This window comes from Pempheris klunzingeri, chromosome 5 (assembly GCF_042242105.1).
Source record: "Pempheris klunzingeri isolate RE-2024b chromosome 5, fPemKlu1.hap1, whole genome shotgun sequence".
In the NCBI taxonomy this organism is placed as follows: domain Eukaryota; kingdom Metazoa; phylum Chordata; class Actinopteri; order Acropomatiformes; family Pempheridae; genus Pempheris; species Pempheris klunzingeri.
The window spans coordinates 5,713,164-5,728,291 of record NC_092016.1 but is presented as its reverse complement, the minus strand read 5'-3'; the positions used below and the strand labels follow the sequence as shown (position 1 = coordinate 5,728,291).

Sequence of the window (15,128 nt, the reverse complement as noted above, 5' to 3'; positions counted from 1 at the left end):
CAGGCATTTCCTGATGTATTCAAGAGTTTTGCCAAATAATCAAAATAGCTGAAATGATGATTGTGATGATTCTTCTCCTTGATAAAAACATGCCAAACCACTGACATGGTGCTTTAAGTTCAACCCCACTTTTACCATTTCGTTAGACAGGTAGGTTTGTAGTAAATATTAAGACCCCCAAATGTAATCTGATACAACAGGCAAACTTACCACCACCACACAGAGGAGCATTGAGCCTGCTGTTAATAACTTCTCACCCTGGTTGTATCAAGTCCTTGCCATTAGCTCGCAAGTGCCACTGTCCAATCCTGTCGGCTACATGGAAGGTAACAGAGCCGTCCGTGTGTTCTCTCATCCTCCTGTTATGTCTGCTTTGGTCCTTCACTGCAAATCACTGGAAAATTCCCCTCTGGAGTGAGCAGGTTTTACTCTGCCATGACCTTTTGCATCCTGTGCAGGAGTTTTCTGTCGCGGTTCAACGTGGATTTCCTACTGTAATGATGCTTGAGTGCTTTAGGTGTGCAGAAGACTGCTTCTTTCAACTATATCCTCTTCACGCATGCTTCCTTCTTTCCTTTAATTTAACTTCACCTTGGTGGAACATGCTGGAGATGATTGTTTATTGCAGTTCTGAAGATATTTTCCAAATCAACTTCACACCACCTGGATCACAAAAATATTTCTTCGGCTGCATGGAAAAGAAGACTTCAACATGTTTCTGTAGTTGAGACCCTTAAATTGTTAATCCTTAAAAGATGATAGGCAGACACGCTGTGTCTAAATGTATTTACTGACAGAGTCTTTGAATCTTTGAGGAAAAAAGTATGTGGAAAACTCCTGTCCATGTACTCCTGTGTATTTTCAGTCTTTCGGCCCTCACTTACAATTCACAATGGTTACATGTACAATGATATTTTAGATATGCTTCCAAATTCATGAGAACACTTTACAGAAGACCATAAAAAATGGTTTTCCCAGTTTGCTGTCGAAGAAGTTCACTGGCTTGCCCTCAGCCCCATTCAACACCTCTGGGATGAACTGGAATACAGACCTTAGTTACCAGCATTGGTACCAGAACTGACTAATGTCTGGCTGTCCACATACTTTTGACAATTTAATGTAGCAACTGTGACTCAAATGTCATGTTAGTATATGGGAGGCACAAACTACGGCTTGGATAATATAATTTTTTGCTCCATAAACTGAGACAACAACTTGGAGTCAGCACTGTATTGTGTCCATTGTATCACTGTAATTCACCCTTGAAAGATTAAAACAATGAACCATTGTTAGGTCGACTTAGCTTCACTCTCGACATGTTAGTGTTGAATAATGCAGTTTACAGTGAGAGTCCAGGCTTGCCTCAGGCTGCATAATTATGTGCCTGCTTTTAGTGTAAATGAACCTGAATACAGTCAAGAGACTCGATTCCAGTCTTATGAGCCCAAGACTTTTGTTTGTTTTCTCAAGTAACCATGGTGATGTTGTGCCACGATCAGAAAAAAAAGTCTCTAAGCAGCGCTGACACAGACTCAGATAGAAATACTACAGAGGGTTTGGAGGGCACGGCTGCTGGAAATTATTTTTCAGCTGCTCTCGCTCCAGCATCACTCCTATGTATATTTTCCACAAGTAGCTTCAACTGGCTGCTTCCTGCAGTACAGATGAATGAAACCAGTCACTATGTATCTACTGTGAATCATTACGCAATTAGATTTGCTATGACTCAATATCACAAGTAGCAAAAAATCAACTGCTGATATCTGAGCTTCATGGAGAAACATGTGCTAGTGATCACTTGATTCCTCCTGGTAAAGAAACTGAATAAAACAAACGAACAAATGCACACTGGATTATATTAAATTTTAATGTGCACAGCGTGATATTGTACAGTAAAAGCAAGAAAAGAACAAAAATATTTTCTTATAAAAATATCACCTTTAGAGCTTAAAAACACTCAATTCAAAGAACAGGTGCTATGATGTTACCATCCCTGTGAGAAGACAGCAGGTAGACTGAAGGTGACAGAGTCAAAGCGAGCTTAATGTCACAATAAAACACAACCCCCCCCCGCCTAATCTCAGAAACCCCACCCCCTTTGGGTTAGGAGGCATCAGTGTCCACAGTCAGGGGAGCAGAACAGACTAGTCAGGAGAAATGAAAATAAGAAAACAAAAAAGGGGGAAGGGTGCAAAATTATGAGCAGATAACAAATAAAATGCATCTGAAATCACACATATCACCTCACATTGTCTTAATTCCAATGCACCAACCTGTGTCAGTACCACAGTGCGTAGGAAAAATCTCCATACAAGCTCGCAACTGCACACCATGAGTGCAGACTGTGCAAAAGTGGCTGCTAGTACTCTACTACCTTTGCAAATATAGAAAGGAGATCTTCATTAGCGCTATTCACTAACAATACTTTCCCATAGATTAGTGCACTGGAATGAGGCCATAGCTTCTGTAGCTAGTACAGTCTCATTTTCTGCATAAACACCCATATAGTACATATAGGATGTTAAAGCAACGGTATTGTTTAGTAACCCCAAAGTTCTTCATAGTCATGGTGTAGAAAAAAGCATTCACTATGGAGCTATGGTGATGTGCATTCAAAAGCATTGAGCTTCATCGAAGAATAAAAAGGCTGAATCGATCAGAAAACCCACTTTGGAGTAAAGAGGGAATAGTTCTCGTAAAATTCAAATGCTAACATTCTCTGTCACACTCTCGTAAGGGCGAAGGATGAAGGTGGAGTAAGAAGCTGATGCGCAGAGCGAGTGAGCTGAGAGGCAGATCATTTCTGCATCATTAGGCTGTGTGGTGGGCGTGGCGGTGGCGGACGGCGAATTGCTGGCAAGGCGATGCAGGTGCATGCAGGAACGAGGGCAGGTTCAGTGTGTCAGACTGCTGGAAAGCAGGGTGAAGGGAGGGGGGGATGGACGGTTGGCTTTGGTGCGTCGAAGGTCACGGGGGACAGAGGGAGGGCTGTTGCTGCGCTGTTCGGTTTGTGGGGTTGTTGTGTTTTTGCTGAGTCAGATAGAAATTGGCAGCATTCTCTCTTTGTCTCTGCTTTGACCTTCCCAACCGCTGACATCCCACCATCCTGCCCTGCCCAACAGCTCCAAAAAACGAACACAAATAACAGACAGTGATACACCCTGACATCCCCTCTTCACATGAATCAATCAAAGTGATAAGCTCTCCACAGAAACAGTAAGAATGGAAGGAATTTACATCATTTGGCAAAAAAAAAATAACCAACAGATATGGAGCTCAGTTGTTTGCTTGACAAAGTTAACAGTGAGGAATGAAAAGAAAGACAACACACAAACAGAACAACATAAACCCCGGAGAATGATCCTTTGATTTCCCGTGCCCACAGATTTCTTTACACCAACACTGGAGAGAAAAAACAGTTGGTAGAAAAAGGCCGGGTCAGGAGCCATGTGACCTCGCCCCTTAACTTCCAAACAACCTCAGCTCAGCTCTGGAAAAGTCTCAGCTCTCATTTCCAGAGGTCTATGATGTTTCTGCTCTGACTTTTCCCTCCATCTGTGTTGCTCGAGCCCTCCCGTCCTCCCTCCCCTCTTTTCGTTAATCCTCCTCCTTCTCTTTGTGCTACACCTCCTTGGTTGTGCGGATTCGGATGCTGCTGAAGCACTTGCCCATGGCCTCGAACAGCGGGTCGCAGAAGGTGTGCACACAGATGGAGTAGACACGACTGACACAGTGGATCTCGATCAGGTAGCTCTTGATGCACGGCACCACGGCCCAGATGTGCAGGAAGGACAGGATGGCGAAGAAGATTCCCCAGATCAGCGCCAGGGGGATGCCGACCAATGCCGTCAGCAGCCGGTAGCACCAGTACTTGGTGACGGTGAAGGTGGTGAAGCTGGCTTTCCACACGCCGTCGAAGCTGTAGGTCCCTGCAGGCTCGGCGATCACGTCCTCAAAGTCTACCTGGAGAGGGAGCAAATGGAAGAAAATGTGAGCGAAACACTTCTAAATGTATCACAGTTTGTTGTCTGCTTGGATCCCTTTTAGTTTTCCTGTGATCCACATTAAAAGACAAAGTTTAATCAACAAGTAGCTCCACTTACAGCACATATAACACTGCACAACTACATGGTTTTATCAGCCTCTGTATTTATAGTTGTAAACACACTATGACTAACATAAAAGCATCACATCAACAGAATTAGGTCTTGGTCAATAGCTAATCTGTACAGTATTAGTGAATACACTATTAGTTATTAATAAAGCCATTAGTTACAACTTATAAAGTCTAGATGAGGGGAGTCTTAGTACAAACAGGCAGCTTGTTTCGACTTACAAAACAGTCCCAATCAAATCGATATGATTATAGTGTTATAATTTGATTTTGTGGAAAAGGCTCAGCTGTTTTTCAGGGAGGCTTCAAATATTTTAGCAGCAGTGGAGATAATGCACCTTTAACAAACACATCCATGAACATTAGGTGTTGGGCTCTAACGGCTGCACTGCACATCTGAATAAATATGGTTGGCTGTGTCTACCATGATAAGATAAATGAGCCACTGATGGTGAAGCGTGAGTAAACCAGCTGATGTGAATGAACTCGTACAAGCCAGACTTCTGTGCTCCATTTTCTGTTAAGTTGATCAAATGAAATCCTGTAATGCTTCGAGCTGGACAAACTAACAGGACAAACTGAATGTCATTCACTCCCATTATCTTTGGGTGGCAGCAGGAATCTCATAGGTGGAAATCTTAAGACCATGTCATGTTAAACTGATATTAGCACAGATTTGTGACTCTACAGGTAAGTAAGATCATATATTTTAAATATTAAAAGTGAAAACAAAATATAGTAACCATCTCACACTAACTCGTACAGTCTAGTATACATAGAGGCTCCATATCCACCACATCCATATCAGATACATCATTATGACTCAAATAGCTTCATCCATAGCCAATAGTATTTCACAAGAGCCCTGATATGGTGCTAATGAAAAACAGCACGCACTTTTTATAGTCACTCAAATAAGAACTCATTATTTCCACATAAATCAGCCGCTTCACTCTTAGCTAATGTGTCACTTTGCTGAGGTGGAGGGAGTCCTGACTGATTTACCTCTCCCCTCGCACTGAGTGGTACACAGTCTAACCACCAACAAACTGCCCCACCCAAAATACTGATTACTACGCACACACTATCTCTGGCATCTGCTCTGCTTTCTGTAAAGCTGTTTTTGTCTCCAGAGCTTCTTGGAAACATCCGACTCCAGTGGACGGACAGACGGACAGACAGACAGGCAGACAGATACTAAAACGAGTCAGATTTTCAGCTATTCTTATGTTAAATGATGGCCACAGATTGACCAGATATAGTCAATGAAACACTCTCACAGCTTCGCTTACTTGTTGCTAAAAGGCACCAAGTCACTGTTAGTTGTATCTAAATAATTATCAGGCTAAATGTAGCTCCTACAGGCTTTTACATGTGCTGCTGTAAACACTCAGTGTGTGGTACATCTTAGGTAGGAAAGGAAGTGATGTGCTTCACATTTCTGGTTTTTGAGGGATAAACAGTGGGAATACGGCACAGTTGGCGAGACCAGTGATGGTCACCACGACTGGACAAACAACAGAAGGAGAGCTACATCCAGAAAGTTCATCAACTCCAAAAGCCAAAGAGAGAGACGTCCCCAAACCTCCCACAGTGTTTGACTGACAGCTGATCTGTGGGGCCTTTCCTCCACCATCCATTAAGACGAACAAGAACAATGTGCTTATTTTCACTGTAAGCTCATCTCTCAGAACTTCACATGGGACAGCCTGTGTGACCAGCGCTGGTTAAGCAACAGGGGGAAAAGTGGCAGCTCGCACAATGTAAACACGATGCAGACTCTCCCTCTCTCCTTCTCATCCTCTCCACAGCCTTCTGAGCACAGTGTCAATATTTATTTTACAGTTTCTTGGAGTAACCGTGTCTCGTCTAACTTCTGAAGTGTAATGGCTGCAATATCAATAAGTCAGACAGATATTATCCAGTGTCACACTGACAGCGAAATGGAAAAGTGAAGTGTTTCATTCCTAAGTGAGATACTATCCACTGTTTGGAGAGCGTGATGCTCACTTACACCAGAAAAGCAGAGTATGGTTTACTTTTACCATTTTAGATGTCTCAAAAAGAACTTGATCTGTTAAGTGATACACTTTTCTCTATTTTCGAAGACACTGACTTTAAGCTGCACACCAACAGGAATCAAAATATATTTTCTAATTCTGTATATGCATGATTGAATGGAGATATTGATTCAAATGATTCAAATGGCGTAGAGCGGCAAAACACTCTATGTTACTCTATGTTTATACTAAAGATGCGTCTTCACTTTTGTACCAAAAGTAAGACGAGGAGGTTGATTCCACTCGTATATCTGTCTGTTAAATATTAAGCAGGATCCAGCTGTCAGATAGCTCAGAGAACAGTAGCGCAAAGACTGTAAACAAGGGGAAGCAGCTACAGTAGCGTGGCTCTGTCTGAAGGTGACCAGCACATCTGAAGCTCACTGATTAACACGCTAAGCTCGCCCATGCAGTCCTGCACGTGTCATGTAGAATTCGGAAACGTTTGACTTAATTTTAGAGACTTTCAGAAACATTGAAATTAAAATAACTTAGTAAAGACACAAACATATATCATTTCCTGAAGGTCAAAATATTTAAATTATAGTGAGTGAAGACAATAAAACATATCTCAGGGCTTAATTTCATGCTTTTATTCACTATGTAAGAAAAATGCCATGTTTTTCCAATCCTGGATGTTTCATTTTGGAGCAGAGCTCTTCAAATATCCCAGCAGAGTTACTTTTTTGCCTTAAAACAGAGGTTTGTGAGTCAGATTCTTTAACTCCAAGCAGCAGCATAAAGCCTCTCACACAGCACCAACTGGCGGAGCTCACTACAGCCTTATAATATAAATCTGACTGCAGCCACAAAACCAGCGCAGCGTCCATTTAATTTTTCCACAGCTACAAATTTTAAAGCGGACCCACTCTGCTCCAGTTTCCAGAACTTTGATTGAGACTAAATGAGGGCCTTCTGCAGAGAGGCACAAACACAACCACAGCAGGACGGTGGAGAGTTTGGACTTCATAAAGTGAAACCGTTTGGTGCTTTTTTCTCTCCACACTTTCTGTTTTCCAAGTATTGTTCTGTATGTAACAATTTGAGGAAAATCACCACTGTTACATGAGGTTTGGTATTTTATTATCCAGCCCTTTTTAACAGTGGAAAATTGGTTTGATTTATGTTTGATTTATTTTGCTACTTCAGATTTCAGACGTTTTATTTCGCAAAAAAGCAACAAAAAGAGAAATTTCCATTATTCCATTGGTATATAAAGACTTTTGTTGAAAGAAAACAGATACAACACACAAATAATATACGGTAAGAAAGTAGAGGGTCACAATAGTCCACAATTTAAGACTGGCACCTCAAAATCTATTAGGTAATCGTTGCCTGATTCACTAATGACGACCACTTATTAGCATCAACAGTATTCAAAGCATTTAAATGAACTAAACTTAATGCACTTTCTACAGCAGCCCAGTTATGCTGGATCAGAGCATTGATCTCTGCAGCACACACAGAGGTTTGACACGAAACAATGGAGTCTTGAGGTCAAGCATGTGACCAGTCGTCAAGGCAACTGTATTATTGAGTAAATAAGGCGATGTGCTATTTCCAGAGCTCTATCTTCAGGCTTTCAACTATGCTTGAATAGACAAAGTGGGTGTCTGGAGGAGAAGGTCAGAGCGTGGTACATTAATGAACTCTTCTGTTGGGTTGGTAGTCAGGAGAAATGTTTGGTTTGGTTCAGGAGAGATTAGGATGATTGGCAGGAGAGACATTACTGCGTGCGGCCCACAGACACACACTGAAGACTTTTTGATTCAGAAATAATCTTCATAAAATAATTAGAAAAAGTCTATATTTATGTGATAATAAAGCTCTGAATGCACATTTTAAACAAAGTGGTTGAATTTCACATGAAGCAATCTATAAAATTGTGTCCTCATTACAGTTTTTAGTGATGAATATCTAATTATTCTTTGTGTGATGCAACCACTCTTTTGCATGTATTTTTGTGACAAAGCCACAGTTTCGCTGGATTTGCATAACATTTGGATGGAAACAAATCCGACTGCAGAGAGTTTAAAAGAATTCCATCTGCACGAGATGACTCAACCCAATAGAAGAGTGTGTAATCGTTTAGTTGTGAGCACAGAAATCATCCCAGAATGAGGTGATAAAGTGAAAATGTGATCAAGAGTTAACTAATCTAGGCTTGGCAGTCCCAGAAGGAGTGTTTCATTCCTTTGAATTTGACCTTCACTGTTCAAGCTTGTCGCGACTCCCTCTGAAAAATTGTGTCCACTGGGGACATTTCCACTCCACTGACCCCTCCCCTCTGCTATATAAAGACTCACAAATTCTCCAGAGGAAAAAAAACTCTCTTTGCAGGGCTAAATCCACATGCATGTCAGTAATGAAACTTGTTTGATGTGGCCAGGTGATTGAGGCCAGCTGCAGCAGCTACAGGAGAACAGCTTGTATTCCTGTGATTACAAGAATGCACTGTGTGTGTGGGTTTGTGTTTGTGCACAAACATACACATACTCACACAGTACACACATTTATGTGTGAGTGCGGTATATGGGATGTGTGTATGTGTGTGATTGTGTGTTGACGTGGTGGATTTCAGAGTGAGGGTTGCTGGAAGGGATTCCCTGCTTGTGCTTTTCATTGGGGCACACCAAACACACGCTTCCACTTGGCAGAGCTGTTTCACTGACCTCAAAGCACCCCAGAGCACATGTATACAGCACACTGTAAAAACTACAGGCTCATCAGAGTTTATTCTGAAGTCCAGGGGGAGGAAGTGAGCACCTCTGAGCTCCTCAGGATAGAAAATAAACCCCAAGTATTTCTCTTCATGTGTCAGAAGCTTCCTCGAGATACTATCACAGTTGATCAAGTTTGTATGAAGAGCAGTGGTGGATTCAAGCCTTTTCATTAGGTACCAAAATACAAAAAAAAATCCTCGGAGTGGCCCTTGTCAGTATTATAGTCTTATTAATGACAACATTTGATTATTATTTATGATCTAAGTAGTACTTTAATGCTTTTAAAGATCATTTAAACTATTTCATAGGGCGGTTTAGCTTTGATTTTAAGAATGCATTGCATTTAATATGCTCATTGTACGTTTTCAAAAACCTTTATCTGTAACTAACTGCAGGAGTCAAAAAAATCCATGGCTTAGACATATCAAGTAGCATAACATCAAAATACTTAAATGAAGTAAAAGTACAGTACTTGAGTAAATGTCTTCACTTAAGTTACAAGTTTTAAGTCTCAGGCTCTTAACAGTTTTCATTTTTACAGTGTGTGTGCATGTGATTTCAGATAATTTCACCAGCGGTCTGTAGAGTTGATTAGACAGGCAGGCCAATCATAAAGCTGCATTCTATTCTGAGACTGGAAGGAGAGTCTGACTCACTGTCACAATGGAGGAGGGTTGGGAGGGAGAGAAAGCAGAGAGGGGCATGAGACGTGGAGACAGAAGCAGAAAACAGATGAGACTGAAGTTCTTTTTCTGATAAAACATACCCAGATTATTGAGAAAACTTTGAATTCAAATGTCAGCCTTATTAAAAACCCACTTTTGTGAAACTGCTCCTGCGGCAGAAGTGGAAGAAGGATATGTACTTGCTGGTCATGGACAAAACTTCTTTTTGTCTTTTTTGTACTCCAACAAACCAAATGCACCATGTTTTCCTTACAAATGAAGCAAATGTGAATGTATCACATGTGAAGCAGCATGTGACAGTGGACACATTCATGTATTGGCACATGCGGTTTTCAGACAGTTCATTAGTAAAACATTTACATTGTAAAAACATGTGATTTGCACATTTTTAGAAATGTAAGACATGTGCTTTTCTTCTTCATTTCGAGATTCATCACTCAAAGTCTCATCGGTAGCTGGGAGTTTATTCTCATTATCTCGTAACAGTCAGCCAACAGTATGAGGTTATCTAAAGATCATCTTTCCAGTCAACAGAATCAATAATGTCAGACTATCTCCCATCATTTTGAAGCTGGCATGAACCAATAAAAAGCAACACATGGATATTTTCTATCCTCTGACGCAACTACAGGCATGCAGGGAGGATAGAAGAGGGAGGGAGGGAGGAGAGGACTAGAATGGGAGGAAAGAAGGGAGGAGAGATGGGGAGTGGTGAGGGATATCCCCTCAGACTAACTAGCCACTTGGGTGTTTCCCTGTTTTAACAAGGCAGAGTTCAGGCATTTCAAAGAGCTGATCCCTCCTGTACCATGCAGCGAGCCGGTTGCCCCCACTCTTGTGAAAAAGACTACCCCAGCTGGAGAGGAGGGCGGCCGGGCTCAGACAGCTGTTGCTCCCCGCTACCATGCGGACGCGTCAGGTGGCTTCCAGCGCGCCACTCCTCTGCTGCTACAACCTCTCTCTCTCTGTCTCCCTCTCTCTCTCTCTCTCTCTCTGCTAACTCCTTTAAACAAAATAAACACTCAGTATTTGTGCGCCCAGGCCGCTCTCTTATGGAAAGAATTCTACTTGGCCAACAGCAAGGCGTGTGCAACAAGGACTGTGGGAAACGTGTGTTCCAACAACAGGAAATTCGTAATGTTTCCCCTGTTGCAGCGAGGATGTTCAAGTTTTCAAGTCCGCTACACATGTGGATAACTTGCCATTGTATCGCCTGAATGAGCTTTGATACCTCTGCACAACCTCTTCCTAATAGGGGAAAGTCACTGAGGGGGAACAACTGCTTGGACCACCGCGCACCACACAGTGTGCCACAGAGCTGCCGTGCGCCTCTGACGCTCACATCCGAGCAAAATAGCTGCTTGACAGCTCCAAGACTTACAGTTACGGTACAGTTTCCCACACTTTATTTTGGTTTGTGCAGTGACTGTCACTGAGCTGGAAAAAGTGCAAACTCTGCAACAGGTATTCTGGTGACATTATGGATTCAGTTGCCATGGAAATATAAAGAAAACTGTTGCAGGTGTCACCCCAAATGTTAAATTCACAAGTTAACAGCCCTCCAGGTTTGACTCACCTTGACAACGTCGTCGTTTATGTGCTTTGGGTCCCGGTTGACCAAGTCGATCTCTTTGGTGTGGACATCCTCCATCGTCTTCTCGTTCAGACTGTCGTTGTCCATGTCTTTGTTGTTAGGTTTGTATATGTTCCCTTGTTTTCGGATGAACGGCGAATGCAGAAACTCCTGTCAGGATCCAGAGGAGGCAGAAAAAGAAGAGTGTGAAGAGGAGGAGGGATAGTGTGCAGTGCGCTGAGAGGGAGAGAGACTGGAGCTGAGACTTACCAGCCTGCCCCACAAACAGGGATGGGTTTAAATGAATAGAAAGTGAAGCACCACACCCCTCGATCCAGCCGCAAGGGGTCCTCACCACTCGGACAGAAATCCAATACCCTGACCTGACATTCAGTCGATTCAACATGTACCTGTGAGCATGGCAGCATTTTTCTGATATGCGTAAAAGTGCATATCCCCATTTCTAAATATTTCTCTCCCGAACAAGGTTTTTCTAAATATAGTTTGGATATTTTTGAACAAACGGGGATTATCAACTTTATTTGTTATCTGACTTATAACGTTTAACCTATAACTTGAATATATAAACCGTGTCCATCGGTTTAAAAACGGAGTGCGTAAAGACCCCCTTTGGTCCCCACACTCCTACTGTCCATCGTGGATCTTTTAAGCACTATCAATATATACTCATAACCATATAGCTTCAATAGTAAGTGTTATAGCATGTGCATGATTTATGACTGAAAACGTTAGAAAAGGGTTGTGGGTTCGACCTCCTTTGCGCTTTTACGCACGAAAATGAAAGCCTTCAAGGTTAGTGCGTAAAAACAATAATCGGTTGTCCTGTTAATAAAGGTTTTAGCTGGTAAAATCTTACACCCACACGCTAATGTATACTCAATGGTCCGTCACATTCCCTCAGTGTGTGTGGGAGAAGCGTTCATGACAAGGTGCCAGGAAAACGATAATGGCATAGCGCTCTGAAGTTGAAAAAACATCCAAATTTCTTTCATGAAAGTAAATGATGAGCAAATATAATCAGCTCCTCGATGAAGGAAACAACTTGTCAGCTAGAAACCGTTCACAAGAAATAGTGCCAGCTGTAAATGAGAGCAATACTGTACCTCTTCTGTTTCGCCGTCCTTCAGTTCTCCTGTCATGCTGTCCTCACGTTTGAACAGATTAGCGCGGCGAAACAGAAAAGAAGACAATATAGGAAGCCGAGTTGGAGGCGTGGAGGCAAACTGAGAGGACTGGGGCTCTTCTCAGGGACCCGTTCAGTGATCTAATTCCTGCCCTTTTCGTTGAACGTGACTTGAATTTAAATGCCAGAGCTGCGAGGGAAACCTCTGGAGTTTCCTCGGATCCCACAGAGCGCGTCTTTTCAGCCTGGGAGTCACCTGTGAGCAGAGACCGGGGAGCCACCGTGTAACCTGCCCGACAGGAGACTGACGTGCTCTCAAACTTAAGGAGTGTTGTAACTGGTGTGGAATTACTTTATTTGGGGATCAAGGCCTGGTATAATAACCGTTTTGTTCAGAGAAATGTGGGCGTCAAATGGGAATGGCAAGGTGTGGATATGTGCCATACCTTAGCCTAAGGGAGACCAATTCAAGTGGTTACAGAGGACGTGGTGTGGTTATAGAAGAGAGCAAGAGGTGGAGAGCTAGGAAAGAAAGCAAGGAAAATACACTAAAATAAAAATAGAAGTAGCCAGACTTCATTTAACTATTTCAACACATCCAGAACCCACTCTGTCATCACTTGCTTCATCTACCCTCAGGAAAGTTTATACTATATTTACAGGTTTGATACCCACATTTGGTGTGCTGACACTCCAGCTGTTGTTCTCAGCTTTATGAGGCTGGGACGCCATGCTGGTCACTCTGGTTTGTTTACATTCCTGTATCAGCTCACCTTGGAGTGACACCAGCTGGCACACTCAGCTGTTTCCAGCCAGCAGATATGATAGGAGCAATCTTTGAGTGTGATTAGAGGAAGTGGCACTGAAATAAACTGATTGGCACTCAATACTAGGTTGTTTTCACATATTTCAAAGTTCTACTGTGCTTTTTATTTAGCAGCAACATGCACACGGAGGTTGCATATTTTGTTGAGCATTTTAGAAACTGTGGGGTGTCCTGTGGTAGCTAAAAGATTCTAGTACCACTTTGATAATTATAACATTTTGATAATGGAACTGTTGCAGAATGGGTCATCCACTAACTGGCCTCTCCTACAATCTGTATGTCGATGTGTCGTTGGGTAAGATGACGAGCATGTGAATTGTATGGTAGCCTCTGCCCCATCTTCATCACTGATGATGCTACATTTCTTCCTGGCATGAGGAAGAATGCAGGTAATTTGGTAGCAGAATAACTGCTCATTGGTTTCTCAATTTCTAATAAGTCATTAAGTCTGAAGTTATAAATGTCCTTTTAAATGGGTTTTAATCTCACAAGGTAACTGTAAGTAATATCAGTTAGTTGTTGTGGTCATTCTGGATATTTGTGAAACAGATTTTTAATGATCTGGAAACCCAAAGGAAACATGAATGAATCATTTATTGGCCGCAATAGGTAAGACTTCAATCACATAAGGTGTATTAACAGAGTTAGTGTTACCAATAGTCAGTAGAATTTCTTAGTGATGTGAATTCTACACATTTCTGTCATGTGGTGACACCATCCTGCTGTATCCTTGAGTCTATGTGTTACTATCTGTTCTTTGGAAGTCTTACGCCCCTCAAAGAAGAGGCATAAGGCTAATCATCTATCTGAGGAAAACATTAGCCAAAACATCTCTGCTTGTTATTCGTCTCCTGTGATGTAAATGCACAGCAGCAGAGAACACTGTAGGGTCTCTGTTTTGATATGACTGATTCTGCTGGTTTTGAGGCCGCAAATGTAACATCTGCTCTAGAAAGCTGCTATATAATTAGACATATTTACTTAACTCCTCTTTATTTTATTGTGGCAATGAACACAGATGAAAAGAATCAAATGAAAATCTGTTTCAAAAAAAGGTGGAGAAATGCTGTCTTTTATGCTATATGACCAGCATCCATGATTCAAAAGTGAGCAAAAGAAATCTGATTGATGTCAAAGTTCACTGCTTAGTGCATGAGCACTGCGCACAGGTATGGCTCTATTTTAGATGCTTCAGATGCACAGACATTGTGCCAGTCAGCCAGGCTATGGGATGTAGAAGTTTCCGTCAACATGTGCCTTCGCCCGGGGACTCCACCACGTCGCCACAACATCACTAAACAACCAAAGAGATTTATGAGTCTGTGGCAGAACAGGATCTGTGGGAACTTTACACAGAAGCCGTTTAGGTTTATGATGAGACTATCAAACACATGTAAATGTGTCAGTCAGAGCAGTGACAGACCAGCCTCATAAACAGCATGGTTCTGTCCCAGCGCCAGTGGTGTTCTCGGCCCCATCAGTAAATGCTCAATATACGAATGACCTTTCTCACCTTTAAAAAGTGATGGCTGCTCCTTTAAAACAACCGGTAGCTCAAGAGTAAAAGCCACACTGAAAGGAATAACAGTGAGTCTATATCATATCCAACAAACAGGATATGATATTGGCTAATTGTCACTGGTGAGCTCAGTGGACATGTGACTGAGGAGTCCCTGACTGTGTTGACCCTCTCAGGCAGTGCATCCTCCCAGCTTGTGTGCTGGCTAAACTTAATGTGAGAACTGTGGTTGCATGTGTTCATAGGTGAGACACTAGATACACACAAAAACATGTTATTTCATGCACTGGTCAGTTTTGCGATTGTGCGCTATTGTGCTTCCATAACAAGTCTTCAGAGGAGTTTGTTCATATATAGCATATCATAGCCGGATTTATATATATATTCTTAAAAGCATTGCAAACATTGTTGTTTATGGCTGTTGACAGTATTTTCTGATTCATGGAGTGATAAAAAAGATATCTAAAATACCCTCTGTAAAAA

At 42.0% G+C, this 15,128-nt stretch overlaps 1 protein-coding gene across 3 annotated transcripts in view; it reads right to left on the bottom strand.

The window, feature by feature from the left end:
- Nucleotides 1–12,516, bottom strand: part of cav1 (caveolin 1) — a 35,677-nt gene extending 23,161 nt beyond the window's left edge. Inside the window, exons 1-3 of one of the 3 annotated variants that reach the window (XR_011584306.1) lie at nucleotides 12,281–12,516; nucleotides 11,160–11,327; nucleotides 2,729–3,963 (exon numbers count right to left, since the gene is read on the bottom strand). Coding sequence is in view for 2 of the 3 variants with exons in the window: in XM_070830188.1 (XP_070686289.1) it covers nucleotides 3,622–3,963; nucleotides 11,160–11,327; nucleotides 12,281–12,316 (546 nt within the window). In the remaining variant the exon portion in view is untranslated. Of the gene's footprint in view, nucleotides 1–1,849; nucleotides 3,964–11,159; nucleotides 11,328–11,426; nucleotides 11,446–12,280 lie in introns of those variants that run through there. The other 2 variants (XM_070830188.1, XM_070830189.1) reach the window with 2 other exon arrangements.
- Nucleotides 12,517–15,128: the final 2,612 nt, after the last annotated feature.